The sequence below is a fragment of the Panthera uncia genome, chromosome C2 (genome assembly GCF_023721935.1).
Source record: "Panthera uncia isolate 11264 chromosome C2, Puncia_PCG_1.0, whole genome shotgun sequence".
Lineage (NCBI taxonomy): Eukaryota > Metazoa > Chordata > Mammalia > Carnivora > Felidae > Panthera > Panthera uncia.
The window spans coordinates 2672177-2686072 of NC_064810.1; the positions used below are offsets into that span (position 1 = coordinate 2672177).

General features: G+C 62.3%; 1 protein-coding gene across 3 annotated transcripts; it reads left to right on the forward strand.

The window, feature by feature from the left end:
* Positions 1-6: 6 nt before the first annotated feature.
* On the forward strand, positions 7-11360 carry SIK1 (salt inducible kinase 1). Of its 3 annotated transcripts, XM_049627778.1 has the most exons (14): positions 7-108; positions 1096-1266; positions 1693-1809; positions 4218-4281; positions 4459-4620; positions 4784-4908; positions 4999-5122; positions 5627-5850; positions 6144-6293; positions 6762-6884; positions 6983-7199; positions 7772-8050; positions 8634-8868; positions 9277-11360. In XM_049627778.1, exons 2-14 carry the CDS (start codon positions 1111-1113, stop codon positions 9635-9637), a joined length of 2337 nt encoding a protein of 778 aa, XP_049483735.1. In that variant the 5' UTR covers positions 7-108; positions 1096-1110; the 3' UTR covers positions 9638-11360. The 3 variants fall into 3 exon arrangements, with proteins under 3 accessions (XP_049483735.1, XP_049483732.1, XP_049483736.1); XM_049627775.1 differs by lacking the exons at positions 7-108; positions 9277-11360 and having other exon boundaries at positions 121-1266; positions 8634-9270; XM_049627779.1 differs by lacking the exons at positions 7-108; positions 1096-1266 and having other exon boundaries at positions 1727-1809; positions 2912-4281.
* Positions 11361-13896: the final 2536 nt, after the last annotated feature.

Genomic DNA, 13896 nt, shown 5'->3' on the forward strand with positions numbered 1-13896 from the left:
AAGCAGGCGCTCGAGAAGCAGGCGCCCGAGCAGCGCGAGCGACCGAGCGGGCGGCGGGGGCCGCGGGGAGAGCGGCGGCCCGGCCTCGGCACTCGGAGGGCGGCGGAGGTGAGGCGGCGGCGAGGCCGAGGTGGCCGCCGCCGGGCTCGCGGCGGCCGGGCCGGGGCTCCGGAGCTCCCGGGCTCTGGTTTCCGACCGCCGCTCCGGGCTCCGGGGCCCGAAGGCGCGCGCGTGGGGGTCTCGGAGCGGGACGCCGCTCGCCCCGCCGCCGCCGGGCTCCCCTTTGTTGTGGGGCGGGCGGCGTGGGAGCGGGTCCACCGGCCCCACGGAACTGGGGCTCCGGGGGTTGGGATGGAGCGGACCGCGGGCGGCGGGGTGGGAGCGCGTCCCGGCGCCCTGCGGGGCTGGGGGTCCGGGGATCGGCATGCAGCCGGCCGCAGGCGGCGTGGGAGCGGGTTACACACCCTGCCGGACTGGGGGCCCGGGGTCGGTGTAGAGCGGATCCCGGGCGGCGGGGTGGGAGCCGGGCCCCGCGCCCCGCTGGGCTGCAGGTCGGGGGTCGGGATGGAGCGGGCGGCGGGGCGGGGGGCGGCGGGGGAACGGGTTATACACCCCGCGGGGCTGAAGGGATCTGGGGGTCGGGATGGAGTGTCCCCAGGGCGGCGGGTGGGAGCGGGTCCAGGCGCCCTGCGGGGCTGGGGGATCGGGGGTCGGGATGGAGAAAGACCGCGGGCGGCGGGTGGGAGCGGGTCCAGGCGCCCTACGGGGCTGGGGGGTCGGGGGTCGGGATGGAGCAGAGGACCGTCAGGGGGCGGTGAGGGTGGGAGCGGGCCCACACGCCCCGGGGGGCTGGGGGGTCGGGATGGAGTCGACCGCGGATCGCAGGGTGAAGGGGGTCCACACGCCCGAAGGGCTGGGGGTCTTGGGAGCCGGAGTGTCGGAAGCGGGCGTGGGAGCGGGCAAGCGCCCGGCGAGGTGAGGTGTTTAGAAAGGAGCAGAGTGAGGGGGCGGCGGGGAGAGGGAGCCGCCCCCCCCCTCCCCCCCCCGTCGGGTCAGGCAGGTCCGGTGTTGAGTGTGCTCCCGGGTGGCCCGCAGGTGTGCCCCGGAGCCATGGTGATCATGTCGGAGTTGAGTGCGGCCCCCGCGGGCTCCGGCCAGAGCCAGCAGAAGCCCCTCCGGGTGGGCTTCTACGACGTCGAGAGGACCCTGGGCAAGGGCAATTTCGCCGTCGTGAAGCTGGCCCGGCATCGAGTCACCAAAACCCAGGTGTGTGCCAGACCTGGCCTGTGAGGACCCTCCCTGGGGGCGGCTGGGTGGTTTCCCTGTCCTCAGGGTTCATGGTGCAATGTCTCAGTGCTGACAGTTGTCAGTTCCTCGAGGAGAAAATGCTTTATGTTATGATTCTGAATAATTTCGACAAATCTTAGGGGACAGCAGAGAGAGTAATGACCGGATGACCCAGGAGTGTGGGGCTCTGGGATCCAGGCCGAGGCCCTGTAAAGGGAGCTAGAAGACATTTAAGATACTTCCTTAACTTTAAGTACCATTAATGGTGACTTGTTTTTTTTTCCCCCCAACTTTTTGTGACCTTTGGGGACATAAAGTGTTACAGAAATTAAGCTGCAAAAAACCAAATGTGTCAATGAAAGGCGTTTGTTTGGGGACAAAAATATCCTTTCTTTTAAACTGTAGGTTGCAATAAAAATAATCGATAAAACTCGATTAGACTCCAGTAATTTGGAGAAAATATATCGTGAGGTTCAGATCATGAAGCTTCTGAATCATCCTCACATCATAAAGCTTTATCAGGTAAGGACTCAAGTTTGCCTTTTGCTGTGACTTCTGGCAAGTGTGTTACCTTTTATTTTCAACAATAAGCCTGCGATTCTGAATTTTGCCCCTCTCTTTGGGTGTGTGTGGGAGGCAGGGGGTTGGCTGTGTAAGGTAAATAGATTGATTTTTGTAAGCTCTTCAGATGCGTTTTCAACTATTTTCTTGCTTTTGGATCATAACTGAGATTTGCCTCATTAAAATTTTATTTCGTATTGTCATTCGCTCCAGTTTTAAATGCGTAGAGGTCGGTTGTTAGATTCGCTTTCCTAAGAAAACAAACAACCAGACGTAGGTATTGTCTCATGTCAAGCATTTAGCATAGGACAGATTTTAGTGGAAGGAGACGCTTCCCCCTTTGCAGATGATTATTCAACTTTAAAACCGGCTGCGTTTACCAGTTTCCGTGAACTCTTTGCAAAGGCAGCAGTAAAAGCATTTGTCTTCCCGTTTCAACTCTTCCGTCAAAAACGGAGAGATGAAAATACTTTTGCCATGGTGAGAACAGAGAACTTGTCATTGAATCCGCGTTAAGAACATGCCTCGCCCTATCCGTCTGTCGGTTTGTTTGGTGACTTTATTGTCGTTACCGTGTTTTAACTAATAAATCATATCTCTGGAATATTACAAGCGCTGATTTAATGAGCGCAGTAAAGCAACTCTTAGCCGACCGCTTCTGCAGATGAGATGCCGGCTGCTACGTTTTTTGCAAATGCTCGGTATTTCATCCAGCTGTGCCGGGTGTTAAGTTCCTTCTGGGGATTCTCGTGAAGCCTCCTGAATCTGAGAGGAACACGGGACGGCGCGGGTGTGTGTGTGCCCACGGCGAGGCTCGGCGGGCAGTGTGGCAGGAGAGGGCGTTAGAAGAGAAGACTGTCCCACGGAAGTAGTGTCACCGGGCTTGTGTTCCCCTGAATGACAGTTCACTTAGAGTCACTGAGTGCGGTCATCAGCCCTCCACCATACGCTCGGGTTTGTGTTTTGTTTCTGTGTCATTTTTAGTTGTGCTGCTTTGATAAGAAGTTTCCTCCGTGGCCGCTGATGTCAGTGCCTGAAAAATGTGCCTGGCCTGTTTCCGCAGGAGTGGCCCGAGCCCTGTTTTTGACTTTGCTGGAGGGATGAGCCAGAGTGTACCTTCCTGGTCTTCCTGTCCCTCTCCTGGCCCATTGTGTGGAGCAGCCCAGTTAGACAGCACATCGCCCCCAGCATCAGAGTGAGAGGTCCTTTCGCGGAGTGAAACCTCTCGGTGCTGTCTGGGTCGCTTTAACTGTTCGGACGGGATAGGGACAGCAACGCATATCATTCCTCGGGGTTTTACACTGGTGTCTAACTCTCATCCAGCTGGCCCAGGCCCCAGAACCTTGCCGAGACACTACACTCTTGCCTGGAGGTTTCCCAACACCCCAAACACATTTACTCTTAATTCTTTCTCCGGCTCTCTTTTGAACTGAGGAGAGGGACGAACCTCGGCCTTCCTGCTCAGGCCTCTACCGCACACGTGGAGGGCCAGGACACTTCAGGACATTGGAGATTCTTGGTCAAACACACTGTGTTTGCTGTCTTGTTAGATTTACGGCCTAAACCAGTTGCCTTTGAAGTGTCTTTTTTACGGAAAAACTGTATTTCGAACCCTAAAGAAATCTGTTCCTGTGAGCACGTATTGTCTCTGTGTCTCCCTTTGAAATCTTGTAAAACACCTGGGAAGGAGTTGGATTTCCTTCTTTTAGGACCAGAGATGTGAAATGCACCTTGTTTCTTAGCTAGCTGTATTTTCAACTCTTTTTTAAAATTGTTTGCACAGTGAAGTAAAATTCTCGACCCGTAAGTGAGCCTGCAGGGTGTGTTTGACCTCGGCTGTTGCTGCGGACACATGCTGAGGGGTTTGCCGTATAAAGAGCAGTCTGTCGTAGCTTAGCCTGGCAGAACCCGCTTCTCAGCGCCCAATTTATCATGTCAATAGCGCAAGGGGGAAGGGGTGTTCGTTATCTATTATTCAGCTTGCGCTGGCCTGAATCATCTGTTGCCTGCTAGGCTTCTAGAAGAAAGCCCTAGCGGTGCATGCTGCGGGTGTCAGACCTCTGAGGCCTCACAGAGCCGGCGGGTGGGTGAGGCAGTTGCGTTGACACGGTGATACGGGAAGGTTCTAGTGCATTCGGATAGACAGGTTAGTGAGGAATTCACCTCTGATGTTTTAAATTCTTTTCCTGAATAGGAACCCCCGTATCTGTTTCTTTAACACAGAAGTGTTTATTTTCTTTCCTTTTGAAAGATAACGGATACACTCATCCTTGGGGAAGTTAAAAATTTACTGGGGTTCGAGTAGATTATTTATACCGTTGGCATGTTCTGTTCCCGTGTGGTTAAACGTTAGGTCTTTGTGTTTTTAGGTTATGGAGACAAAGGATATGCTTTACATTGTCACCGAATTCGCGAAAAATGGAGAAATGTTTGGTAAGTCACGCCTGTCTGTAACATCTGTTGAAAGCAGAGGGTAGAACTGGTCAGGAATCCGCCCCCCAGCATTTGGGTCTGCCCGTCTTTAAGTCGTATGGCTTTCCTCACTCGCGCTCCAGACGACGGCCAGGCCTCTGGACGTTAGGGCTGGAGCTTCGGCTTGTCACTCCTCAGATTATCTGACCTCCAACGGGCACCTCAGCGAGAACGAAGCACGGAAGAAATTCTGGCAGATTCTGTCCGCCGTGGAGTACTGCCACAGCCACCACATCGTCCACCGGGACCTGAAGACCGAGAACCTGCTGCTGGACGGCAGCATGGACATCAAGCTGGCAGGCAAGGGCCCCCCCGGGGCTGGGGGGCGGGGGGCGGTCCCCCAGCCCAGGAAGCGCCGTCTCCTAAGGGCCCACGAGGCCCCCCGCTGTGGGCGCGCGCACCTTTCTGTCCGTGGCCCTGCCGTTGCCGCCGTGACCTCACCGTCCGTTTTCCTGTCCCTCAGATTTTGGATTTGGGAATTTCTACAAGTCAGGAGAGCCCCTGTCCACGTGGTGTGGGAGCCCCCCGTACGCGGCCCCAGAAGTCTTTGAGGGGAAGGAGTACGAAGGCCCCCAGCTGGACATCTGGGTAGGAGCCCGCGTGGGCGGTGCGCGTCAGACGCCAGGGCCCCGGCCGCGGACGTGCGGGCGCTGACCCCAGGCCGTGTGGTCTTTGCAGAGCCTCGGCGTCGTGCTGTACGTGCTGGTGTGCGGGTCGCTCCCCTTCGACGGACCCAACCTGCCGGCGCTGCGGCAGCGGGTGCTGGAGGGCCGCTTCCGTATCCCGTTCTTTATGTCTCAAGGTGGGCGACCCGGGACGAGGGGCTTGCAGAGGGGGCGGGGGTTTAGTTCCCGAAACGCCTGCCCGACGGTGTCTGGGTGTGCCGTCAGGTCCGTGAGTCAGCCCCGCGTTACCGCGGGCTGTTTCCCTGCCGCCTGCGACACAAGCCCCGCCCACTGGGTGTTTCCTCAGTGCCCTACTTGTGGGGCGGGGCCTCGGCTCTGCGGGTCCCCCCCGCCCCCCCCCCCCCCAGGGCCTAGTCTCTGGGATGCCGGCCGGCCTGGTCCTCGGTCGGGGGCAGGTCGGCAGGACCCCGTCCCCTCGATTGCTGGCTCTCCTGGCGGCGGGTCCTGAGTGGCAGCCCGGGGCCACTGCCCCCGGTCTCAGCGTCCTTTAGGACGGTCACTCGTGTGTCGCGCGCAGGAGGGGAGCCTGGTCCCCAGCGGGGCCGCTGCGGGAGCCAGCTGGGCGGTGGTGGGCGCACGCAGGGGGGCCGCCGGGCTCAGCGGGCCTCCCTCACCCCCAGACTGTGAGACGCTGATCCGCCGCATGCTGGTGGTGGACCCCAGCAAGCGCATCACCATCGCCCAGATCCGGCAGCACAGGTGGATGCAGGCCGAGCCCCCGGTGCCGCGGCAGGCCTGCACTGCCTTCTCTGCGCTCAGCTACAACGTCAGCCTGGGCCGCTACGACGAGCAGGTGTTGGGGATCATGCACACCCTGGGCATCGACCGGCAGAGGACCGTGGAGGTGAGGGCCACCGCCTGGCCTCGCGAGGGCTTGGACGGGAGAGGCGCTCACTCCGAGGAAAAGCAGGCACTCGCCAGTCGAGTTGAAACGGGAACGTGGGCTAATTTAAGGGCCAGCTGTCCACTCCTCTAAAGGATATTCTCGGCCACCCAGGAATAACCCTGGGAACAGGCCTGTCAGGGAGCCTCAGCCGCTCGGGAAGCGTCGGAGGCACCGCCCGCCGCGGAGCCCTGTCGCCCCGCTCTTCCCCGTGCTGGCCCCGCTCTGACCCCGCTTCCCTCTGCCTCCTGCAGTCACTGCAGAACAGCAGCTACAACCACTTTGCCGCCATTTATTACCTCCTCCTCGAGCGGCTGAAGGAGCATCGGCACACACAGCCGTCGGCGCGGCCCGGCCCGGCCCGGCAGCAGAGGCCGCGCAGCTCGGATCTCGGCGGCTTTGAGGTGGGGGGGAGCCTCCTTCCCGAGCTCTGCCCAGACTGTGCACCCCCACGCCTGCCAGTTACGGTCCCTCACCCAGACGGGCCCGGGACTGAGATGCCCGCTGAGCCCGCCGGCCCCCGGGTCCCGTCTCCTGCCCGTGCGGCATGGGGGCTGGGGGGGGTTCCTGTGGGAGCCACGAACCAGAGGCTACACGGAGGAGAGGGGGTGCCGGCCGCTCCGCTGCGGGTCAGGCACTACCCTGCAGCCACTTGTTCCTTAACTGTCCCCGGTCTGGCCTCCTGACACCTTCCCCTGGTCACCCTGGGCGGCATGGCCTTGGAGAGGAAGGTGCATGTGTCCTGAGCCCAGGCAGCCGGTGACTGACCTGTCAGCCCCGTGGCAAAGCCAGTGGGGCCTTCTTAGTGACGCTGTCTGCGGTTGTCCCCAAAGCTACCTCCCTGCTGACGTCTGTCCTCTGCCTGCCCGCAGGTGCCTCAGGAAGGCCTGTCTGGTGACTCTTTCCAGCCCTCCCTGCTGTGCCCACAGCCCCAGGCCTTCGGGCAGTCTGTCTTGCAGGTGGACGCGGACTGTGACCCCCTCAGCTCACTCCAGGTGTGTGATCTACACTGGGCAGCCGTCGCGTGGGAGGGGCTCTCCCAGCCGCGTCCCATGGAGCCCCAGGAGTTACGGGTCTGTGTCTGTCCCCCCAGCCCTTGCTCTTCCCCCTGGACGCCAACTGCAACGGAGTGTTCCGGAATCGCCCCATCTCCCCGAGCGGCCTGCTAGACGCGAGCATCAGTGAGGAGGTCAGGCAGGGCCAGGGCCTGGAGGAGGAGCGGGAGCCGCAGGAGCCCCTGTCCGGCGGCACAGGCCGGAGGCACACGCTGGCCGAGGTCTCCACCTGCTTCTCCCCGAGTGCCCCTCCGTGTAAGTGCCCGGTGGGGCAGGAACGCGGCCCGGGGCACCGGCCAGGGGGCGGGCGTGCGGTGGAGACTCTGACGGGCCGATGGAGAGTGCACCTTATTGGCTGGTGGGCGTCTGATTGCCCTTGTCCGGATTTGCCTTTTGCTCTAACCCCGAGGCCACGCAGATCCTACTTCGAGACTGCACGTGGTCCTTCGGTGGCAGGACAGCTTGGGATTTAGCTGCCCCCGGGGGCCGGAAGGGCCGGTCCGCAGCCCAGGCCCCCGTGTGTCCTTGTCTGAGCCCCACCAGTCAGCTACGGCGGCAGCCGCACCCTCAAGGTGGCCGGCCACCATCACGGCTCCCAGACGCCTCTGACAGCCTCTGGCCGTCATAGACTCCTGCCCCATGTTGAGGGCAGGCACAGGGAGGCCAGTACCGCCGTCTGCCCCTGTCAGCTGGCCCCACGGGCTGTCCCAAGACCCAGGGGCCGTGCCCGTTCTTTCCTCTGACTTCCGGTGAAAACTTGGGTGCTGTGGGTTGCTTCTGGCCTTGGGGAGCGTCAGGCCCCTCAAGAGCGCGTGCTTCTTCTGCAGGTATCGTCGTCTCCTCCTCCGCCGCGAGCCCTTCGGAGGGCACCAGTTCCGACAGCTGCTTGACCTTCTCGGCCGGCGACGGCCCAGCGGGGCTCAGTGGACGCCTGGCCGCCCAGGGGCTGGTGGGCACCTGTTCCCCTCTCAGACTGGCCTCACCGCTCCTGGGGGCCCAGTCTGCCACCCCAGTGCTGCAGGCTCAGGGGGCCCCAGGAGGGGTCACTCTGCTCCCCATCAGCTTCCAGGAAGGCCGGAGGGCATCGGACACCTCGCTCACTCAAGGTGACTAACCTTTCCTGCTCCCCTTCCACCTGTCCCAGAAGGTGCTGTGTGTGCCCCTGGGAGGGTGTCACCCTGTCCCGGTGCAGATGGCGTGCCCCGAGTCTCTGGCCGGGCCTGGACAGACCAGCAGAGCTCCCAGGCTCTAGGTGTCCCTGTCTTCTGGGACGAACTCACAGGGTCTCCTAGTGGCCGGTCCTAAAAGCCCAGGAGACACTTGGATGCCAGGCCGCAGCGCCTCACCTGGAGGAGGGGACAGGTCAGGGAGGGACCCTCCGCAGAGGCAGCCCCCACCTGCCTGCCTGGGCTCCCTCCCTCAGCCCACCGCCCCGCTCGTGCCTCCGTCCCCAGAGGACCCCCTGCCCAGACTCGTTCGGGGTTGGAGCTGCTGCCCCAAACCAAACTCTGAAGAAAAGAGGACTTAGCCCCGGGAGGGGTCATCCGATCGGATGACCAGAGAGTGCCCTCAACCCCCACGGGAAAGCAATCCGTTCATGCCTTCACGTTTGCATGGGGTCCCTCCCTGCTCACGCCGGCCCGGGGTCTGCGGGCCACCCACGGACCGGCTTGATTTTGCACCCCCCAGGGCTGAAAGCCTTCCGGCAGCAGCTGAGGAAGAGCACGAGGGCCAAAGGGCTCCTGGGCCTGAACAAGATCAAGGGGCTGGCTCGCCAGGTGTGCCCGCCCTCCTCCTCCAGCCGGGCCACGAGGGGCGGCCTGAGCGCCTTCCAGCTGCCCGCGCCGAGCCCGGGCCCGCACGGCGGCGGGGCCGGCAGCCGGGAGGGCCGGAGCCTGCTGGAAGAGGTCCTACACCAGCAGAGGTACGCCCCCCGCCTCGCTCCCGTGACCGCCCCCCGGGGAGGGCTCGAGGACGTCTGGGTTTCTGGAGTAACCTTATCTCGGGAGCTCCTCGCCCTCTCCGTGGAATCAGACGCGTGCACCTGCCGGCCCCTAGTGTGGGGGGATCCGCCGGTGGGGCCTCGTTCTGGCGGACGGGGGCGGAGGGGGGGAGCAGTCGGCCTTCCTCACTTTGAAGCCCGCCCGTGAGTGGGGGGCGGGGGGGGGGGGCAGCGAATAAGAACGTCGCGTCTGGTTGGCATCTCTGAGCTGCCGCAGAAGCAAGACGGAGAATGGAAATGTCAGGAATTGCTCAGGGATTAGTCACGCACAGCCTCGCGTGTGGGGAGCAGCCCCAGCCGGCGGCTGACCCGCCCCCTCCCTCCCTCCAGGTTGCTCCAGCTCCAGCACCACCCGGCGGGCCCGCCCGGCTGCCAGCAGGCCCCCCAGCCGCCCCCGGCCCCGCTGGTCCTCGCCCCGTGCGACGGCACGCTCCTTGTGTCGGGACTCCAGAAGGAGCTGGGGCTGGCGCCCGGCCCGCTGCTGCCGCCCCACTTCCTGCAGGCGGGGGGCTCCCCGGTGGCGGCGGCGGCCCAGCTGCTGGACACCCACCTGCACATCGGCAGCGCCACAGCCCCGCTGCCCGCCGCCACGCTGCCCCCGAGCTTTGTGGCCGTGGGGCTGCCGCAGGCGGACTGTGAGATAGAGGACCTGACCTCGGGCCGGCTGGGCACCTTCGTGCTGGTGCAGTGAGGACCCCGCCCGCGGCTCGGGCCGGCCGGCCCTTCGAAGCAATAATTTCAGAGTATGTGAAGACGTTTCCGGACTCGAAGCCAATAAGTTTCTAGAAGCGAAACAAGCAATACGTCTGGTGTTCTGGCTTTTTACTTTCTTCTCGGTTTTACTTTTTCCCTCGCACTGAGCAAATGCAACTCTGAGCAGGGCCTGGAAACTTTCTGAAGAAAAATAATAATTGAGGGGCGTGCCAGGGTGGGTGGACGGGAAGGGGAAGGAGGGCGGCGGGGTGAGAGGCGACAGGGCTTGGCTGGACTGGCCAGCGCCACTGCGGTCGGGGCGGCGGGAGGGGGCCACGGGGGCCACGCGGGGCTTGCCTCGGGAGAGACCGTGGCGTGGGCCGCGTGTCCATCCGCGTGCGTGCGCGTGTGTTTAGTAGCCTTTTTTGTTTGTTTTGGTTAACGATTCTCCGCTCCCCGAAACATTTACGCTTCAAAACGAGGACTGTGAACTTTCTACTTTATGTATCGGTTTTTTTAAAAAGGCTCTGTTGGCCGGCCCAGGAGAAAATAATCTACAAATTCCTGGAATTCTCTACCCTGAAATCAGAACCCCAAGGACGGTGTTTTCTTATTTTAGATGAGAACTTTTGTCAACTGCTCGAGGTCGGTTTCCAGGATCCTTCAGAGGAGCCGTAGGAAGAGACTAGAAGCCGTGGGTGACTGAGGTTGGGGCTCCGGCCCGGATCACGTGGCTTCAGTCCCCCACGTGCCTCGGAGGGCCCCGGAGAGGTTTCTTCCTGCTGCCCATCTTATTTCCGCTGCTAATTTAAGTTTTTATGCATTTCATTATCAGGGTCCAAAATGAACAACTGACCAGGGCGGGGGGTGTGCAATACGGCCAGGTGTGGCCGTCGGGCAGGGGCAGGCGGAAAGCGGGGGCGCGGCCCCGCCCGCCTGCCGCCACCGGGCCGTGGCCCGTGGTAGCCCTGCCTCATCCGGGCCGCACACGTCAGGCTTTCGTTCGAGAATACCGCAATGAGAGGTCAGATCAGTGTTGTTCAAGCTTTGTTCCTTTTTTAAAGCAGATATTGTCCATGTATATAAATAGACAAACAGACACTACTTATTTTTTATATTTTTTACTACACTTCTGTGTTCCTGGTGTCACTTTTGCTCTCTGGTAACGTTAGCAAGCACCGGCACCAGGTCGGCGCGGAGGGGGGAGACGAGGTGCGTCCTCACCTGGCGGGTGAACTCGGGTCGGAAGCCACCCGAGCGGGCGGGCGGCAGGCCTCACCCCCTCTGCACCAGTCAGTACCCGTCCCTTGACCCGACCCAGGTGCCTTCAGCTCACTTTGGCTCTTACAACCTACAGTATTAACAGGGGAGAGGAGGGTGCTGGGAGAAGCCGAGGACACCCCCCCCCCCCCCCGCCCCGGGCTCCTAGAGGGCAGGGGGCCGGCCGCGTGCACGGGGGGCCGCGGCCCGCGTGTCCGCATCTGCCAGGCTTCCTGCTACCGGCCACCGGCCCTGCCACGGCCGCTGCTGCTACCTCCCCGTGGCTGTCGCCGGAGAGTCGGGGAAGGCACCGTCCTCGCGCCTGGCCACAGAGAAATCACCAAAGCCTCCTGCTGACTTGTAACGAGGGCCCTGGGGGCGTCCGGGCCTCCGGACCCACAGAGGCGGCGTGGCCGACTCCCCCCGAGACCGGGGTCCCCTCGCTAGACTCCTTGCTGTCGTGACGCCACAGATCAAAGGCCTCAGAGCCGTGACAAGCACTTTACTTTCACGGAGGTTTTCTTTCTGGCTGTGAGTCGTGTCTTGCGTCGTGTGTTTAGGTGTGTGCGACGTGCGTCCTGTACTTTCTCCGCAGTGCCGGTGCGCAGACTGGCGGCCGTAGCCTGTGCGAAGGCGCCACGGCGCCCGATTAAGGTGTACAAAGTTTGGTTTGTTTGTTTGTTTGTTTTTTTACCGCAACGGAATTAATTATTTTATTTCTTATGTTAACATGAGAAATGTATGCCAAATGATTAGCGGGTGTATGTTTTTTTAATTTAATATTTAAATAAAATATTTGGGGGAAGAACCTTGCCTTTTCCCCGTGCTCGTCTCTGTGGGAGTGCCGTCCTTCCCAGCCGCTTCCTCCCGCCGCCCTCCGGTTGCAGATCTCAGAGAGGGGGCGGTGGCACCAGCTCCCCCGCCAGCCTGGCCGCCAGGAGCCGCCCTCCCCCGGAAGTAGCGACCCACCAGGCGCTGGGCGCTCAGGGCAGGGCGCGGGAAGGGACGGCCTGGGGCTGAGCGCGCCCCGGCCCTGCCGGTCCCCCTTCCCCGGGTGGCATCTCCAGCCCGGCCTGTTTCCAGTGGGTTCCTCCCCTCCCAGGGTGCCATACACTCCTTCCTCCTCCCTCCCTCCCCGGTAACGCTCAGCGAATCCACTCGTGAACCAAACATTTGGAAGACCCTCACGGCCAGACTCTCCCAGTCTCTTCAAACCGGCTTTACGAACTTCTAGCAATAAGAGAGACATGGCTGCTCACAGAGCACAGGGGTCCCTTCATTTTGATTCCCTGGCAAATGCCTTTGGGTTAAAGAAAGTTTGTCAGTCTCTTTACACCCATTAGGATGGTCATTGCCAAAAACAAAAACATGTGAGGTTGCCATCAGCACCCGCGTGCGCTGCTCGCGGGGAGAGGGTGGCGCGGTCTGGCGGAGCCCCACCGAGTGAGAGCCACCGTGTCCTTCCGCAGGTGGGCGTGGGCCCCGACCTCTGGCAGAGACCCCACTGGCGCCTCTGTTCATTACGGCGACTCAGCGACCGAGGGACGGAAGCAGCCACACACCCGTTGACAAGGCGATGGACGTGACGTCCGGTGGCACGTGAAGAGTAGCCATAGAAAGGACAGGAACCGACGCCTGCTGTAACACGATGAGTCTGAGGACGTTACACCAGGGACACTTACGCGGGGACCTCAAGCAGCAGAACCGTAGACACAGAAGGGGGATGGGTGGGAGCCAGGGGCTGGGGGAGGGGGAGGGAGAATCCGTGCTCTCTGGGGCAGACTTCAGTGTGGGGAAGGTAGAAGGTTCTGGAGATGGATGGAAGTGACGGTTGTATGGCAACGTGAATGGACCGAAGGCCACAGAACTGGGCACTTGAAAATGGTTAACGTGGTAACTTTGACGTTAACCGCGTTTCACCATAATGAGAAGGAAATAGATTCTCTCGGGGAGAGGCCCGACGTGGACAAGAAGCTTCCCCGTGGCGGAACAGCAGGACACGGGACAGAGGACAGCAGGCTGGGACCCGCAGGGGTCCCCGGAAGAGTCGGGGTCCGTCAGCCGGCATGGGGATGACCCCTCGGCCCGGCCACTCAAGCCCGGGGTGGCACTCGCGCTGTGGGCAGGAGGCTGGGCTGGCAGCGGCAGTGGGGTGGTTCTGCTGCTTGCGTGGGAACGGCTACAACGCCCGGAACCGAGCCGCGGCTCTGGGTGTTGGGGGGCCCTGACGTGTGTGGGGGCTCGGCCTCGCCGTGTGCGCCCCCAAGTGGGCTCTGCGACCCCCGGCAGTAGGGGGTCCCCGAGGGGGACACCAGCTTCGGAAGAGACTAACGGGTGTGCAACCGACACGCGCGGCCCACGGCTCCCCGGCTGGGCTCCTTACGGGCCGGCCGCATCCCGTCCCACGCCTAGGACACCTCGAGCAGCCAGACCGCCGCCCGCTGAGATCCCAAGTTCACACTGGGTTGTTTCTGTGGGGCACTCCCGTCGTCGTCGTCATGAAGTGGCGCTTCTGGAACTCCCAGGTTGGAAGTCGGAGCCCCCCGCCTGGGGAGCGTCCGGGCTGGGCGATCCGCTCGGGAGTCATTCCGGCCCCTCGGAGAGAGGGCCAGGGCGGCCATGGGCCTGGCCCAGGCCCGCCAGCCTGTTGGGGACCCTCGCCCGGCCCCGCTGCCTGCATCTTGCTCTGTGCCACGAGGGCCTCGCCCGCTCGGGCGCTGCCCCGTTGGGGTGTGGCCAGGCTCACCTGTGCTTTGGCACACCCGAGTGCCGGGCACGCTGGGGGTTCAGAGTTTCCGCCTCCCGGTCGCTCTGGCGGGGGTCCGGGTACTGCCCGGGGCCGTGACCGCGGCAGACCCAGGGGCAGCTGAGCCCAGCGCGCAGAGGAGCACGGGGGCCCCAGAAGGTGGCCTCTGCTGTCGGATGCGCCTGGATGTGATCCACGCGGCAGTCTTCCAGGCCTGTGGCGGCGGACAGGGCCGAGCCATGCCCGGCGTT

Bases quoted from the DNA above. Each gene is read 5' to 3' on its own strand.
- SIK1 (XM_049627775.1), top strand. From the start codon at position 352: ATGGAGCGGACCGCGGGCGGCGGGGTGGGAGCGCGTCCCGGCGCCCTG. The intron at 6,885-6,982 runs GTGTGTGATCTA...CTGTCCCCCCAG, and splicing joins ACCCCCTCAGCTCACTCCAG to CCCTTGCTCTTCCCCCTGGA. The intron at 8,051-8,633 runs GTGACTAACCTT...TGCACCCCCCAG, and splicing joins GGACACCTCGCTCACTCAAG to GGCTGAAAGCCTTCCGGCAG.